Here is an 18,031-nt window from a genome sequence, read left to right on the forward strand (position 1 = left end):
ACCGGTTCGGTTTCGGTTTAACTTTCAAGTCGGTTCGGTTAACCGGTTTATTTGTCCACCTCTAGTACTATCTATGTAACTTTTTCTTCCCGAACAAAATTTTGACTTTTGTTGACCCTGAACTACATCTACATAATTACTTTTTTTATACAATGACCAATCTTAGGCTGATCGTTGTCGACTTAAAACCCACATCATCGCCGATGTGGCATCACTTTTTCCGTTATACTTAGCCGGAGGGACGGTCCCCCACCCGGCGTTATTGAGTTACTCCACAACGTTCAGCCTAATAATGACAATATATCTATTAAATGATATTAGTTACATTTAAGGTTTTTATAATCCACAAATTAGACTTCAAAGTTCAACCTAATATCATCAACCATGCATACATTCATATCAATATCCACTTAACAGCAATCTTATTTAATATAAATAAATATTATTAGGTCAACACATCCTATTCCAATAAACAACATGCCAAACATGATCAATCCCGCATGCGTTTCTTAACCGTTATTTAATCACCCTCAGTTTATAAAACTTCCACTCGACATGCTTTGCAGTCCTTGCGACGAAACCTGTCCTTGAGACACCATCTGTGGTCTGCCACCTGGACCCTGCACATAACCCTGGTTCATCCCGGTCCCAACCATCTGTTGCTGCTGCTGCTGCTGCTGTTGCGGCTGCAGAGGTTGCTGTGGCGGTGGCTGCTGCTGTTGTGGCGGCTGCTGCATCTGCTGTTGCGGTTGCATGTGCTGCATTTGCTGCTGCTGCTGCTGTTGCTGTTGTTGTTGCAGTTGCGGGTGTTGTTGCTGTTGTGGTTGAAGTTGTTGAGGCGGTTGCTGACCGGATATTTGTGGCTTAAACACCACCATGTCCTGTGTAAAAAAATAAAATAAATAAATAAATAAATAATAACAATAATTACATATTACATATTATTGTCATATTATCCTACAAATGAATTAATGGGAAATTATGAAATACAATAAGTGAAACGTACGCCGGGGAAAAGCATTCCGATCAACCGACACGCTTTGTCGGAAACCGAGAGTAAAAGCGTCTGTGACGGTAGTTGAATCACTGCACACTACATTATAACTCGATTTAGTATTTACAAGATTAAATTAAGAAATAATAGTAACCGACTATTAATTAACTTACGAGTTTTTTTTCTTGCAGCTGTCCGAGAAACCCATGCTGATTCATTGCTCGAAAAACTAAAAAATCCGCTTTTCCCACGTATTGTCTGGTGCAAAATTAACTAAACATAATTAGGTCATTGTATTAGGTAATGCTAAAAAAAATAAAAATAAAATTAAAAAATGATGCGAATGAATACTTGTTATTCATGTGATCTTGCGATATAAGGCGAACAATTTGCATTGTTGGTGGCCAGTTAGCTGCAAGCCTAAGCATATAAAGAAAAAAAATCCAAATAAGTATCTAATAATTAAATAACAATTCTTTTCGAGGTTAACACAGAACTGTATAAAATATCTTACGATTCAGAAGCTGTCGCGCTCCGGTACCCCTGAAATTATTTAACAGAAAACATAATAAGATACAAGTTTATAACATTTTAAATTATGGAAAATATTTAAAAGATATTTTAAAGGAAATTATTATACTTACTTCTAATCTTGTAATAAACACGGGCTGCCCTTGCCTTTGTCCCGATAAGTTACCCTGCATCGTTTACATCATTTAAATTATTCCGAATATACAAATAATCATCATCATCATATGGTAGGGTCTGAGGAGGGTAAGATGTAGACAACCTTACCTCTACCCCATAGGGATAGAGAGGCTGCTTCCGATGAGACCCCCGGCTCGATAGTAGTTTTGCATCAAGCCTTGGACATAAGGCACATAGCACTCAATCATCGGGACACCGGCTGATTGGTGCATGTGCCCTTGTCTTTCGGCTATCAACGCCACCACATGATGCCTGATTAACCTTCCCCCACTTTTAACGTTATTTTCACGAGATTAGTAAAATAACGTCAAAATTAGTGCAATTTTACTTTTGCCCACCCGAGAGTTCACACATATATACATTATATGCGTGCACCGCCAGCAGGGCATGAATATACAAATAATCATAAGGTTATAATATTCATTTATTTATATATGTGTGTGTATAGTTTATCGACTTATCGGTGTTACCTCCCAAACTTTGACATATTTTGACTGGGCTGACTGCAGACCACCGCCACCTGGCGCCTGTTGCGGGAGACCAACATTAGCAGCGGTGTTATTATTCACACCGATAGTTTGCATTCCTTGTACTTGTTGAGACATGCCAGGTGTTGGCATCATACTCCCGGTACCGGTCCCGGTTCCAGCCCCGTTCACATTTCCACCAACGGGTCCGGTCCCGGCTCCAGCCATACCAGGCTGGCCCACACCACCCATGATATTTTGACTCATCCCCATTTGCGGGCCCGCAAGATTCCCTTGACCCATGACAGAAACGGGTTGGCCCTGACCCTGAAGATTACCCAATGGTTGACTTACATTCCCGGTCATGTTAGAAGTAGCTGAAGTAAACGAACCCGGTACCGATACGGGTACAGGTACGCTACTCGGTGTAGACCCGGAAACCGTAGTCGACCCGGGAATCGATGTGATACCCGGTTGCCCGGATGATGGAATCACGGTTTGAGACATGGGTACGGTTGATGCCATACCGCTCGATATCATATTGTTCATATGCATCGCCATCGGGTTGCCGCCAATCACCGACGGTAGCCCCATGGACGTGCCACCAGCAAGGGCGGCTGCAGAGTTTATTAACCGCGCTTGCGAAAGATTATTAAGAATGCTCACGTTTACAGGCCCGGTAGGACGTAACGGCGGTTGAACCCCATTAATAACCGGTTTAATTTCTTGAACCGGTTCGTTATTCGATAACATGTCTTGCGAAACCGACAACGGCGAAGACGTTTGCATGGTCGGGATGGCGGGTCGAGCCACGGGTGGCACGTGTTGAAACGAGGGTGCAGGTGCGGGTGCGGGTGGCATGGATGAAACCGTGGTGGGTTCGACTTTTACAGTAGCGGGTGGAACGGGTCCGGTCGAAATCGGTTGGCGGTTCATTAAAGGCGCGTTTGATGTAACGGAAGATGGAGGTGGGCCCGACACGGGAGGGATTGAACTCGTGTCTACTTTTATAGGCGAGGGCAAATTGGTAATTCCTGACCGACTTAAAGCGGCACGGGCCTCCATAAATGTTTCCGAAATGAGAACTAGATAATGCGAATTTTTCACGACATCGATTGTTGGATCGGGTGATGTCGGGTTTCTTTTTGCCTGCAAGATTGGAATACAAAATGTAACTATATTAATGTTAATAACTTACTATTAATATTATAATCAATTTCAAATAATTACCGCATTGTAGATTGCTTTAAGTTTCGGAAGCTGTTTCGGGCATATAACCGACAAAGAAATAGAACATTGAGAAAACACTTTCGCGACAGCTTCAGCGTCTGATAACCGGCTCTCTGATTGCGCCTCATTATTATCACTCGGTTCTAGTTTCTGAATCGGTGGTCGGTAAACAGGTGTAGGTAACGGGTACGGATTACTTGCAGCAACGAGTATGCAATGCCTTTGAACACCCAAACTGTGTTGGTTTTGTGGCGCGTTTGTATAAGGATACATCTGATCAAAATAAAAATAACAGATTTTAGTAACTTACAGATTATAATACCGAAAAAATTTATATAATTTTTTTTTTAAAAAGGGTACAAAAATACCATCAAAACTTCACCGAGTCCCTCAGCGATTGCAGCATCACAAAAACCGCCACCGGAAAAGTGGACTGCTGACAGCCACTCGAAGAAATAATCAATGTTTTTTGTCCAACCGCTTCGTTGTACCAAACAAGCTGAAATTAAATTAAATTATAAAAATTAATAACAATGCAGGAAATGATTATTTTGTTGTAAAAATTTAATAAGACGGAAAATACACACAGCTGTAAGATCCATGAGAATTGAACACTACTAGAGCCAGCTCAGCAATCACCCCAGATGACTTCTGTTTATGACAAAATATAAACAAATTTAAAGAGTAGAAGCATGAATACACAGAGTGGCGAAGGATATTGAAACACTACTAGAGCCAGCTCAGCAACCCCCACCCCCCCCGAATTTTCGCGGCGTTTTTCGTCCGAAAATTTTTATACGTAAATTTTCCCGTTTTCGACCAAAAATATGTGCCCCCCCTTTTATTCGCCCACAAATTTTTATACGTGAATTTTCCCGTTTTCGACCAAAAATTTGAGCCCAGCCCCCCCCCCCCCACTCCCTTCCTCGTTTATGAAATTTTTAATACATTTTAAGTCCCCCCCTGACATTCGTGTCCAAGCTTCGACACTGAATACTCAATAAAAATCTAAACTTTCTTAACTAAGAATGATTCTTAGTTGTTTATATATTTTTTAATCTATTTCCTAACGTAGGACGTAAAGGCCGTTGAATTCCATTAATACTAGGTTTAATTTCTTGAAACGTTTCATTATTCGATAACAGTTCTTGCGAAACCGACAATGGTGACGATGTTTGCATGATCAGGACAGTTTGAGAGGCGGCACGTGTTAAAAACACGGGGACAGGTGGCATTGATAAAACGTGGTGGGTTCGACTTTTACAGCAGCTGGAAGAATGGCTCCGGTTGATATTGGTTGGTGGTTTATTAAAGATGTGTTTAATTTTACGTGGGTATCGTTAAAAGAATCTTTACGCATATTCAACATAGTTCAAAAATTAGTAACTAATTATTCATGATAGATTTTACATATTTTGTATATAACCACATACTTCTTACAAAACAGAAACTTACCAAAGAATCATTATCGCAGAACGACCTGCACGAACAAACAAAAAATTAGAAAATAAAATGTTAGCATAAAAGCATATACAAGAACCCTAAAAACACCTTAAACAAAACACTAAATCATTCAAAAGCCATCATTTCCTATTTTCACTATATAATAATAATAATAATAATAATAATAATAATAATAATAATAATAATAATAATAATATAAATAAGTCATTTTATGACAAATTTTTTAAAAAAAGGTTATCAATTTCATTCCAATTTCAAACTGGGTGCAAATTAAGTTCTTGCCCTAACTCGAACCCTAATACAATACAATTTAAATTAATCAATCTAGGACAAAATTGTGGCTAAATTGAAATCCGTAAATTGAAAATTCGAGTACGATCGAGTACTCGGTGACTTTTTCGAGGTAATCGGAGACTAAAATGTTAAGATTTGTTTATATCTGTTCGGAAACTAAAATGTTAGCATAAAAGCATATACAAGAACTCTAAAAACACCTAAAACAAAACACTAGAAACTAGATCATTCAAAAATCCATTATATCCCATTTTCCTTATATAATCTTAATCAGTAATTTATGAAAAGAAAAAAAAACACACACATATACAAGAACCCTAAAAACACTCGACACAAAACATCAAATCATTCAAAATCCATAAGTTCCTTACATTATTATAATCAGTAATTTCATCACAAAATTTATAAAAAAAAGGTTATTAATTTCAGCTTAATTTTCCTATATAATCTTAAAATCAATAATTAATAACAAAATTAAAAAAAAACAAGAACCCTAAAAACACTTGAAACAAAACATAAAATCATTCAAAAACCATAATTTTCCTACATAATTATAATCAGTAATTCATCACAAAATTTATAAAAAAAAAAGTTATTAATTTCATCTCAGTTTTCCTATATAATCTTAAGTCAGTAATTAATAATAAAAAATAATAAAAAAAAACCATATACAAGAACCCTAAAAACACTTGAAACAAAACATAAAATCATTCAAAATCCATAATTTCCCTACATAATTATAATCAGTAATCTTAATCAGTAATTTTAACGACAAAAAATATATAATCTTAATCAGTAATTTTAACGACAAAAAAAATATAATCTTAATCAGTAATTAATGAATGAAAAAAAAAAAACTTTAAAAACACTTGAACCAAACCATCAAATCAATCAAACCCCATCAATTTCCTACACAATTACAATCACCAATCCATGAAAAAACAAAAATTTATATCAATTTCACCAATTTCAACTGGGTACGAATCAAGTTCAAACCCTAACCCTAATACAAAATTGGGGCTAAAATATAACCCACAAATTGAACGAAATTAACAGTCCGATCGAGTACCTGATGACCTTCTCAAGGTAATCAGAGACTATTGTCCGCCAATACGGACCCAAAGCGGCTGTACCTTCGACCACCAAGATCAGTTGTTTTCTGTCCGCCATGTGTTTGTGAAAATGCCTCAGAGAAGACAAACAATTAATTGTAATTGAGTGTGGTGTTCATGATTTTAAAGATGGGCTTGATTCATGGATTCTTATTGAATCAACGGGTTCAGACCTGTTTTTATAGTTTTGTAAGGAATTGTGTCTGGTTGATTATTATATAATTATTGTAATAATAATTTAAATTTTTTTTAGGTTTGTCTTACTCGCGGACTATGTAGTCTTAATCGGGCTCACGTTTGTTTCAAAGTTTGACTCGGGCGTTTTTCCCCGGGAAACTATACTGTTTGTTGTCACTTGACAGTCGTGCCGCTAGTCCGCCATAATAGCAGAACTTTCGGGCGTAACACACTGTGAGACAAAAACCCGGACGGGCTCGGGATCTGAACTGACAGCCTGGCTTAAATCTTTCATTGCTAATCAGTGGCTAAGCTTGGACATACACGTCGAGGGGCCAGACTCAATATGTATAAAAAATTTCATAAACCAGAGGAGGGGGCTCAAACTTTCGGTCGGAAATAGGTAAATTTACTATATGTATAAATTTTCAGCCGAAAAAGGATAAATATACACTACCGAGCATAAAAACGGAGGATCCAAACTCATAATTTCGATCGAAAACGGGTAAATTTACACTATGCATAAAAAAGTTCGGCCGAAAAAAGATAAATTTACCCTACCGAACAAAAAACAGATGGGGCTGGGATCAAAATTTCAGGCGAAAACTGGTAAATTTACACTATGTATAAACATTTTCAGCAAAAAAGGATAAATTTACACCACCGAGCGAAAAAACGGAGGGGTTGGGGTCATCCTAGCCCCAACTAAGCTACGCCATTGTTGCTAGTATACAATTAAAGTGATACAAGTAAGGATCAAATATGGTTCTCCACCGAATATCCCAAACCTTTCTATAATTTAATTAAATTAGATATTTTGTTTTTTGTTATTTTTTTTTTCGAAAGAATATAAATTGATGAAAATAAAATAAAATTGTGAAATGAGAGCCTTTAATAGAACCGAAACACTAGGTACTTAGTTAGAAGTTAGAAAACATTAATTAGTTAATAACTAAAACATTTTGATATGGCATTTTAAACAAACACAAGTTACTCGTTATGAAGTATGACTTTTACTTGATGAACGTTGTAGTTTTCTTATATTTTCCGTAATTTTACTTTGATGTATTGATGATGTAACATGTAATATGCATGTATCGGGGTTTTCGATAGACGTATTGATGGTGTAAGGTGCATATTTCGTAGCTCAACTAGTTTAATATATAATTCTTTTTATCATCTTTTAGTTTTGGTCGGGTGTTTAGTAAGTAGAGATCTTTTGTAGCAGGTCTCAAAAAACTTAGCAATGACCTTGAACGTAGTTGTTGTATATCCACGATGATTATAATTGAGTAAGCTATATAGTTATGTTTAAAAATGATTTTAATAATGATGTCAAATTTATTTTGTAAAAAGGTTACAAATTCATGTGGAGAGGTTCAATAGAGACCCAAGACTCACGTTTTCTATATGAAACAAATTTACGTATAACAAAACGGCTAAAAGCAAGTGTACATTGATTTATTTTTTATGTTCTATTTCTACTATGTTAGGGTATATATTTATTAATGATATATAACTTTATAAAATCTAAGTTTTTAATTTTAGGTTTAAAGCTACATTAGCAACAAAATTAATAGAAGAAGTATTTTTTTGGGTTAAAGTTGTATTGTATTTTAAATTTTAATTGACTATAAATGATGTGTGTAGAAGAAGTATGTTAACCAAATGACAAATACAATTTCTTTGTTTTCCCCTATATATACATTTTTTTTTGGTGTTGATAGTAATTCAAAGAAAGAGAAATCACATCAGGTTTTTTCGAAACGCTCTCTTAGCTTTTGGCTATCTACTGGGAAATCTAATTTAAAGCCTACGATATTTGACTTCTCTCTTTTGAGATGCTGTAAGTGCAAAAGCAAATAGAATCGAAATAAAAGATTTTCTCGATGAGTTGAAGGTTTATGAAAACTTTCTTTAGTGGCGAGTCTAACTTTACAGATATTATATCTTTTGACCGCGCTGACTTGACCTTATTAGATATATAATTCAAGTCTGGAAAGAGTTATAGTTTAAAGAAACGAACGCAAATAATTTAGTGTTTCTTAGTCATTTGTCATCAACCATCTTAAGATAGTTAAGGTATGATAATCAATGCAAGTTGTGATTCTTATTTGTTGGGCTAGATGCAATTGACAAACAAAAGAATGTGAACAAGATGTTTTAACACTTTTACTATACTTGTAACGATTATACGTACTTGAAATCATCATCCAACACAACCCTATCTAACCAAGAATATAGGGGTGCTGAAGTGATTCGTTATAATCACAACTAGAGAAGCAATCTAACGAAAGTTTAATTAACTATATCTTTATTAATTTCACGAAACGGTTGCAACTAGAAGATAAAAAGTCTGATAGGAACAAGTAATATATAAGTGGATGAAAGAAGCAGAGATAATCAGAGAAGATGGGAAAAAGAAACTGTTACATTTTTAACAAGATTCATTCAGGCCCTAATTTTCACTCTCAACCTGTCTATATTCATCAACCGTATGCACCTTCTCGTTCATTTGTTAAGCTACATGAATTGACTACTGGGTAATAAAATTCATAACAGGTGCAAGCGAACCGAGCTATTCAAGCTCATATCGATATAATGCTCGAAATGAGTTGAGCTTTGGCTGAGGAGTTCAAGTCGAGCTTAGACTCGTTTAAGGTGCTACACGAGTTCAGGCCGAGTTAAGACTCGTTTAAGGTTTTTCTAAAAATATATTAAAAAAAACTAAAAATGTATAAAAGTTAATTAGTCAATAATATACGAGCCGATTTCGGGCTTGAAAAACCAACTCACGAGTTGAGCTCGAGCCTAGTTGAGCTTGAGCTTTGTCGAGCTCAAACTCAGCTCGTTTACTCCCCTAGCTAAAAACCCAAGCACTCAAAATCCAAACTTCTAACTTATAATTTCCGAAATTTCAAACTAATTAATTTTTGGACGACTAATTCGGATCACTAACGGGTCACTGACCCACTCGATCATCTTCATTCCATCTCAGGAGGAAACCCACCATTAGGTGAAAAAACCCCCTGACCCAACTTGAACACCCTATTTTTTATTAATTTTTTTTGTTTCAAGTTGGACTTGAACTTAGACCTCCCTCCCCCCTCTCACTTAAACCTCTTTCACAAGTCAAGCTCAAGCTCTCGTAACTTAAAACAAGCACATCTCAAGCCTAGTCAAGGTCGACTCGTTTACACCCCTGGACAAACATACTCAAACTTTTAACTTCCGAACTTTCAAACTAATAAAATAAATTTAAACAAACAAATAAACAATAATCTAAACTGATAATTCTAGACATTCAAAGTAGTAACCCGATAAACATAAAACAAAAACACTTTCACTTAAATTCCCCCACCCACCCCACCTTCTCTTTAACCCGTTTCAATACTCGTATTTTGAAATGAAAGTGTGTGGATGATTACATACATATACGGTCACCATCAATCAACCCCAAATTCTTAACCTGCAAGGATCAAGACTTTAGGGGTCAATATCGTCATTAAACCCTCCACCTGTTTTTTTTTTTTAATTATTAAATCTGTAAGTAATAATAATATATTATTCATCACATCATAATTCAATTTCAAAACCCTACAGTCGTTTATTCATTCCAGTTGTTAGTGATGCTGCAATTCAAAGATCCTTCAAAACTCAGAACCAAAAAGGTATAATAATAATAATTTTGTACATAAACACTTTGATCATCAGTTATTTACTCGAAATTAGAATTCTTGGTTATCTATATATGCTTAATTTGTGTAAATGGATTGTAAATTTGATGTATTGTATGATTTTGTTTATTTATTTAAGGACTAAATAGTCAATTCAGGCCATGAATTATATCTATCACACTGTTATTTCGAAACGTGTGTTTTCAACTATTGATAATGCTTATAATGAGACCGTATTGGTAGGCGCGCAAACCTTGCTCGTGAGTTACTCGAGATTGGATTAATAAAAAAGCTCGAAATGAGCCTGCCTCTATCGAACCCGAGCTAATAGAGGTGCACAAAACACTCGGAACTGGTTCCTACCAGGTTCTGGTTCCTGAAAATGCCGGGTTTGTGCACCTCTATGATATAAATCTCATTTAATTATCAAGCCCGAGCTAGAGCCTTGTATGGTAAGATCGTCTAGGCTAGTCGAGCAAGCCTTAAGGCTATGTGTAATGGAGGGGCTACAAAATGGGGCGTTTTGCGTCATGTGGCGCCCAGTCAGCAAAGGGTGGGTTTTTGTTTTTGGGGGTGTAATGGTGTTGTAGCCCTATATATATATATATATATATATCACACATACATATATAATAATAATAATAAAAGAAAAACACATGCAGGCGAGTAATATTCCTCGCCCCCCCCCCCCCTTCTCGCCCCAAAAATCGCCCGCGGGGGGCGGTGTTTGCGCCCCAATTCGCCCAATTTCGCCCCGATTCCTCGCCCACTACACTTGGCCAAGCTTAGTGATAGTGTAATTTTAAGTTTTAAGTTTTTTGGACTTCTATGTATATTTCACACAGCAAGACGAGCTTGAGCCGATCTTTGGCTCGTTTAAGGTACCGCACACTAGGTCGACCTGAACTTAGGCTTGTTAGCATTTTTCTACAGTAATTAAAAATGTATATACAAATACAAATAAATTAATAAATAATAAGCGATCCGAGCCTGAACCTAGCTCGAGCTTTAGAAAAAGTGCTCGAAATGAGCCAAGATCGAGCTTGAAAAAACGACTCGTGAACCGAGCTCAAGCTTTAGAAAAAGTGCTAGAAACAAGCCAAGCTCGAGCTTAAGAAAATGACTCACATGCCAAGCTCGAGCCCTCGTAAGTCAACAGGAACCAAGCTCAAGTCTTTGTCGAGCTCGGGCTCAGCCCGGCTTGTTTACGCCCCTACTTGGTAACTTCGTGATTCATCTATTGAATATTTATGCTAATTACATGAACAGATTGTGTTTGAAGATGTATTCTGTGCTCAAGATTCAGGCACTCTTGAACAGTTGAAAGAGTTAAGCTCCAAGCGCGTAAGCGTCGAGTTAATAAACGAAAACAACTCCATTACAGATGCCATTGCGAGAGAAATGTCTGGTGGATTAACTTCTCAATGTGAACAGGTAACATATTTTTCAGTAATTAATCATTAATATAATAATAATACACTCTGCAATCATTTGGATCAATCTTGTTGTTACATTTCAGGATATACAAAAGCTAGAACTATATTAGCCATTATTGGAGAACTTGGTTCAACATGTTGATTTGATCGGTGATAATCCGCGTGTGATGAGTTGGACTTCTAATCTTCAAATAAGGTGGACTAGTCCTCTTAGTAATGCACCTTTTTTTAACCTCTTGGGTCCTCGGTTCTATCAGATTGATAGTTTGCGGTTCGAGCTTGGAGTCGTTTTGTTCTTTTATGGTGCACAGCTTCGGGAATGGGCTTCTCAAGTTCTAGACACAGGTAAAATGTAATTTTCAAAAGGGTTCATATATTTGTTTTTTTATGTATGATAAATTGCATAAAAATTAAAAAAAGGTAACCGCTTTGATGTGATCTGTGTGTTGGGTAACATTTCTTTGTTTTGTCACGCAACCAACTCTCAAAATTTTGATGTAAGATTATCTTGATTTGTTTGTCCTCAGCATTCTGAGTGTAAACGAGCCAAGGTGAGCCGAGTCCGAGCTCAGCTTGTTTAACTTACGAGAGCTCGAGCTTGCGTATGGGAGCTTGAGTTTGGCTCGTTTAACTTTCGAGGACTTGAGTTTGAATCGTTTTCTGAGGGCTTGAGCTCGGCTCGTTTAGCTTTCGAGAGCCCAAGCTCGGCTCATGTGGCTTTCAAGAGGTTGAGCCCGGCTTGTTTAACTTTCGAGGCTCGAGCTCGGCTCGTTTAACTCTCAAGAGATAAAGTTCGGCTCATGTGGCTTTCAAGAGGTTGAGCCCGGCTTGTTTAACTCTCAAGAGCTTGAGCTTGGCTCGTTTAACTTTTGAGAGCTCGAGCTCGAGCTCGGCTCGTTTAGCTTTCGAGAGCTCATGCTCGGCTCATGTGTCTTTCAAAGGTTGAGTCCGGCTCGTTTAACTCCCGAGAGCTCGAGCTTGGCTCGTTTAACTTTCTAGAGCTCGAGCTCGGCTCATTTAGGTGTCAAGAGCTCGAGTTCAGCTCGTTTAACTTGCGAGAGCCCGAGCTCGACTCGTTTTGAGCTCTATTTCTAAAGCTAAAGCTTGGCTTGTTTGGTGTTCTATTTTTAAAGCTCGATCTTGGCCCGTAAGTAATTTTCAACCTTGAGCTCGGCTCTTTTATTCGTTATTAATTAGTTTTTATACATTTCTAGTTATTTTTATATAAATTTATAATTATAGTTTTTATATCTATATTATTTAGTTATTTTTATTATAAATATATACATAATAATTGTTATCGTATAAATATATATATTTTACATATTAATTAAAAATTAAAAATAGTAAGCTTGTTTCAGCTTGCAGCCTACTTGAGCTTGATCATTGAAGCTCTCAGGCTTGTTTATCAATCTTATTTTTAGGCTTGGGCTTGTTTAAGCTTGGCTTGATTCGATCTTTTAGCAAGCCGTTCTGAAGTAGCTTACAAGCGGCTTGGCTCGTTTACATCCCTAAGTCAACATATGACATGACAGTTAACATGTTGGTGCTTTTTATCACGCAATTTGGCCTACTTTATAAGTTTATTCATCAATTATATTCTACACTTTTGTACAAATTATTACAGATTTAGTTCGATCCGCGACCCTATTTAGAAAAGCCGCAGGGGTTTATCATTATTTAGCTCACGAGGTTCTACCCTCATTACAAGAGTCACTCATTCCCGAGGGACCACCGGAAGCCACGTCAACAGTTTCTTCAGTTATGAACTTAATTTGCTTGGCTGAAGCTCAGGTCAGCTTTTAACTTTTATCTCTTATTTCACTTCTTCATTTGTTTAAACAAAAAATCATTTTTATAATTTTTTTTATCTTGTAAATTAATAATATGCAGATAGTAACTATAATGAAGGCTGAAGAGAAACAAGCTGCAGACGGGCTTTTATCAAAGCTGCATTTCGGTGTCGTTCAGTTATGTGACGAGGCGATGGTTCTTTATTCAACCGCAGTTAAAGAATGCAAAGATATCTCATCCGTCTTGATGGTATAGTAAATTTCGTGGGTCCCGTTTATATTATATTATTATGCTAGTGATTAATTTATTTTTGCGCAGGATTACATTTCGTGTTGTAAAGTAGTGCACGAGTTACGAAGTTACAAATACATGGCGCAAGTGATAAAAACCGAGGGGCAAATTGGGGCTGCGATTGGACTCGTTAAACTTGCGTTAAATAAAGTAGATGGGAATATAAGAGGGATGGAATCGTGGCGGGTGGTTATTAAACAAGATGTTGATATCATGACTGATTTGTTAAGGAAATATGAGCATGAAAACGAGTTTGTGTGGCGTGAAAAGGTACCGTATGATCACGATTTGCCATTGCTACAAGGGAAAAAGATTGCAACGGGCATACTTTATCGTCCTGTAAGATGGGAAAGAAGTCTTGCATTGAAGATATAGTAAATGTGTTATATAATCTATTTACGAGGGTAAAAAGGTAATTATTTCCTCGTTTAGCCTTGAAAAGTCGGTTTTCTGTTCGGTTTGCTGGGGGGGGGGGGGGGGGGGGTACATACTGTATGATTGTTGCCGGTAGATATGGTGATTCTTGGTAATATTTTCAAAGCAACTGCAAAAGCTTGTTTCATTGGGTTTTTTTTTGTTCTCTTATGTATTTATTGATAAAACTTTGATGAGGACAAGAGTTATTAAACCTACAAATATTAATAAATAAGAATGTGATGCTATTAAACATCGGACCGGGACGTGTGTATGATTCGTTGAGGTGATCTAATGGTTCTGATATCAAAATATGTGTGCCGGTTGGGCTAGTTCTTGGTTCTCCTTGGCGACGACATGAAAAGTTGTATGTGTTATGAACCGAAGCTTTATATACTTGCATAAAATATATTGTCACTTCTCCGTAAGGAGAGTTAGTTCATATCAAGCGGCTTTTTTGTTGGTGTCCGGACAGGATGATATTGTTCAATTTGCAAAGTTGCTAAATCGAAATAATTTTGATGCAGTTTTGAAAGCAATCAATGGCTCAAGACATTCATGATAATCAAAGAAGATAAAATCGAACCAAAGGTTTCAAGAACAATGTTCTTTTAGTAAAATTAATTAAAAACCTTATAACAAAGAAACTCTAACGCCCTGTTTGAGGTGCGCGCATATTGTGTATATATGTGTAAACCCTCGGGTGGGCAAAAGTGAAATTGCACTAATTTTGACGTTATTTTACTAATCTCGTGAAAATAACGTTAAAAGTGGCGGAAGGTTAATCAGGCATCATGTGGTGGCGTTGATAGCCGAAAGACGAGGATACATGCACCAATCAGCCGGTATCCCGATGATTTGAGTGCTATGTGCTTTATGTCCAAGGCTTGATGCAAAACTACTATCGAGTCGGGGGTCTCACCGGAAGCAGCCTCTCTATCCCTATGGGGTAGAGGTAAGGCTGTCTACATCTTACCCTCCTCAGACCCTACCATAGCTTTGCTATTTGTGGGATATACTGAGTACGATGATGATGATGATGATGATAACAAAGAAACTCTAGCACTCTATTTATACTAAAAAAAAGAAGATAAACATGGAAACAAGATAAACATAAAATAATAATAATAATAAAAAGATTCTCGATGCTCCTGCATTAAACTAAAACTAAAATCTTGACATTGGATGGTGTTACCCTTTCCTTTTGTAGATTTGCGATGCCAATGAAAAATGGGTAGAAGTCGGCAACCAGGTTTTTTTCAGGAACCCGGTTTTGACCGGTTGTGCTGAATTGGGTTTTGGCAGTGTCCGGTCCAACACTTCTGAGATACTGAAACCTGGTTCATACCCGTGGATCGGGTTCAGAACCGTGCTTTATGCCCACCTTTAAAAATGGGGATCTTGCATTGCAAGCCTAGTAAGGCACTAAGGAATAAGGCCCTATATAGTTTTCTAAAAGGTTTAACTGATTTGAGCCCAATAACTCAATCTAGGGGCCTTGTATTAGTTTTATTATGGTTTGTAAGGGCCCAATACTGCTTTGATAATGTACAAAAAATAAAAAAAAAATATTTTATGGTAATACATATTAAAATTGTGATTTTGAAAAATAGTGATGTAAACAAAATCTTGTATGTCACTAATACTAGATATAAATTGATAAAAATCTTATTAGAATTTAGTACCGCATGTTCTTTTGTGGCGTTGCTACAACAAATCGGGTTTAAAGTAGTTCCAAGGCCATATAATCATATATGTAGCATAGAGTCTGTCGGTTTTAGCCTTTCTCGAGCCTCGTTGAAGTTGTAGCATGGAGATAACCCATCAGAAGGGGTTCTTAGATCCTATACGTATATAAATAAGGTACACGAGAGGTAATATTATACTATAGGGTTGGGGTGTTTACGGTCTAGCCTGGCAGGTTTTGACAAAAACACTTGGGTCAAACCGCTAACTATGGTTTTGGGAAAATACATACCGAACCGGCTGATTTTCACATTTTGCTGGTTCGGCTTTCGCAGCCCAGTGGTTTCTATTATTATTATTATTGTAGAAACATGATCAAATACATTTTATTCTTAACGTGAAAACAGTGAGAACCAGTTTGCTGATCAAATACATTTTTATAGATGTTTGATGTTATTTTTTGTTCGTATTTGCTAATTTTCAATTATAAGACATTATACGTGTTTGCTGATTTATATTTTGTTGTTATTATTAGATTTTTTCTTTTGCTGTTATAGGTATTTATTGGTATTTGCTGTTATTATTTTGTTCTTGATCTTGATTCTTTTGTTGTCATTTTTAGGTTTTTTTTCTTTGTTGTCATTTTTAGGTTTTTTTCTTTGTTATCATAAATCATTGTTTATGTAGATTGGTATTATAGTTGGTTTTGTTTTCTTACGTTCTCATTTTTTTTATAAATTAGTATTATTTCCTACGTTCTCATGTTAAGATTAAAATGCACATAAAACTTCCCTTATTATTGTATATATATATATATATTCAAAAACATTCATGCACCTTGAAAACCTATACAACTCATAAGCCATGCCAAACTAAACCACTTTAGGCTGAAACGCCTAAAAATGGGCGATATTCATCACCAACACCGCTCCCCCCCCTCCCCGGATGATATGTGGGGCGACAGAAGGGGGGAGTGGGGGGCAATGAGTTTTTGTCGTTGTGGTTTGTTTGGGAATATTACTATTATATTCTTTTGTGTGTATTATTTATGTACATATATGTACACTATTACACTCCTAAACAAAAATCTTTTATTTACTGACTGAACGTCAAATATCTTAAATCACTTAATTTTGTAGCTCATCCACTACACATAGTCTTATAGCCTTATTGAAAATGTTGGATGCCCTATTTACAATAGTACACCCTCTCTTATTTCATTTATATATTGGCATAGCTTGATACAATAAAATATGAGATGTAAAAATAACTGAAGCAATACAAATATGATGAAAAAGGTATTGTTTAGATTATAATTCATAAAATGAAACTCGAGGAAAAATAAATAAATGAACTTTATACACATGAAAAGGAATCAAGTTATTTCAACTCTTTCACCATAGCTTTAAGCTCCAACTATTTTCCTAGATAAAATTAACAAAATATCAAGAAAATAATTTATCAGATCTAGACTTTTTGAGCTATTAAATAATATATATATAAAATTAGTATTAACTTCATAGACCAAGGACTTTTCTGTGGATGTATTGGTGCTTTTCATGCTAAAAAAATTGAGAGGTCAATCCTTTTACAAAACAGATGTAGTTTAAAAGTCGTTAAAAAAATATTAACTTTATATAACTTAACTAAATTTAGAAATTAGACACATTTTCCGATAAACAATGATAACCCAGGTAAAAAGAATGCAAGTGTATAATGGTGTTTCGTACTAAAAAGTAAAAAAAACTTCACTCGTTATGTATGTACCGAGAAATTGTTTGACGGTCGGTTTCACTTTTCTAGACTATGGAATACATTATACTAATATTTACGGTCGGGTCAAACCTTACCTAAACCCGTTACTTGATTCTCGGCTCAACTGGCCTACACAATCATATAAATTATCATAAAATGTTGATACTACGTGACGATTATAGCTTGCGCTTATCTGTAGTTTTGAATATATTTGGTATAAAATTTAATGCACTCTGTCAAATATAAAGAGACAAATGACCTTTCATCCACCCAAGGGACGTGTTAACTGTTTGAACATGTACTTCAAATACAATATATATTTTTTCTATTATTTATTCATATTAAATCTTTTTTTAACGAAAATGTTTAGATAAAATAAGAAACATTATATTCTGCATCTAAACACAATAAAGAATTGAAAAGATAATATTAAAAATTGACTTATTTTACAAACTTGACTTAAAAGGAAAAGGTAAAATTGGATATTGGTTGTTTCTAACTTTCTATATTTTTTCTAACTTGTATTGATGTA

The 18,031-nt window shown here is 35.9% G+C and overlaps 1 protein-coding gene and 1 pseudogene across 2 annotated transcripts; one reads left to right on the forward strand and one right to left on the reverse strand.

The window, feature by feature from the left end:
• Positions 1-402: 402 nt before the first annotated feature.
• On the reverse strand, positions 403-6,447 carry LOC143564861 (mediator of RNA polymerase II transcription subunit 25-like). The gene is made up of 12 exons (XM_077052006.1): positions 6,227-6,447; positions 4,855-4,879; positions 3,987-4,050; positions 3,768-3,898; positions 3,400-3,672; positions 2,173-3,318; positions 1,639-1,692; positions 1,509-1,537; positions 1,346-1,414; positions 1,168-1,252; positions 1,007-1,093; positions 403-881 (listed from the first exon to the last, which is right to left on the reverse strand). The coding sequence occupies exons 1-12, from the start codon at positions 6,325-6,327 to the stop codon at positions 531-533; spliced, it is 2,415 nt and encodes an 804-aa protein (XP_076908121.1). The 5' UTR covers positions 6,328-6,447; the 3' UTR covers positions 403-530.
• Positions 6,448-10,071: 3,624 nt separating this feature from the next.
• On the forward strand, positions 10,072-14,065 carry LOC143564849 (uncharacterized; annotated as a pseudogene). Its single transcript, XR_013140952.1, has 6 exons — positions 10,072-10,117; positions 11,393-11,557; positions 11,643-11,904; positions 13,187-13,353; positions 13,453-13,602; positions 13,672-14,065. The product of XR_013140952.1 is annotated as an uncharacterized LOC143564849 (transcript).
• Positions 14,066-18,031: the final 3,966 nt, after the last annotated feature.

This window comes from Bidens hawaiensis, unplaced genomic scaffold (genome assembly GCF_021521415.1).
Source record: "Bidens hawaiensis isolate Kalapana, Puna unplaced genomic scaffold, B.hawaiensis_p1.1 tig00022167_1, whole genome shotgun sequence".
Lineage (NCBI taxonomy): Eukaryota > Viridiplantae > Streptophyta > Magnoliopsida > Asterales > Asteraceae > Bidens > Bidens hawaiensis.

Bases quoted from the DNA above. Each gene is read 5' to 3' on its own strand.
- LOC143564861 (XM_077052006.1), bottom strand. From the start codon at position 6,327: ATGGCGGACAGAAAACAACTGATCTTGGTGGTCGAAGGTACAGCCGCT. The intron at 3,899-3,986 runs GTGTGTATTTTC...ATTTAATTTCAG, and splicing joins TTCTCATGGATCTTACAGCT to CTTGTTTGGTACAACGAAGC. The intron at 1,094-1,167 runs GTAAGTTAATTA...GTTATAATGTAG, and splicing joins AGCTGCAAGAAAAAAAACTC to TGTGCAGTGATTCAACTACC.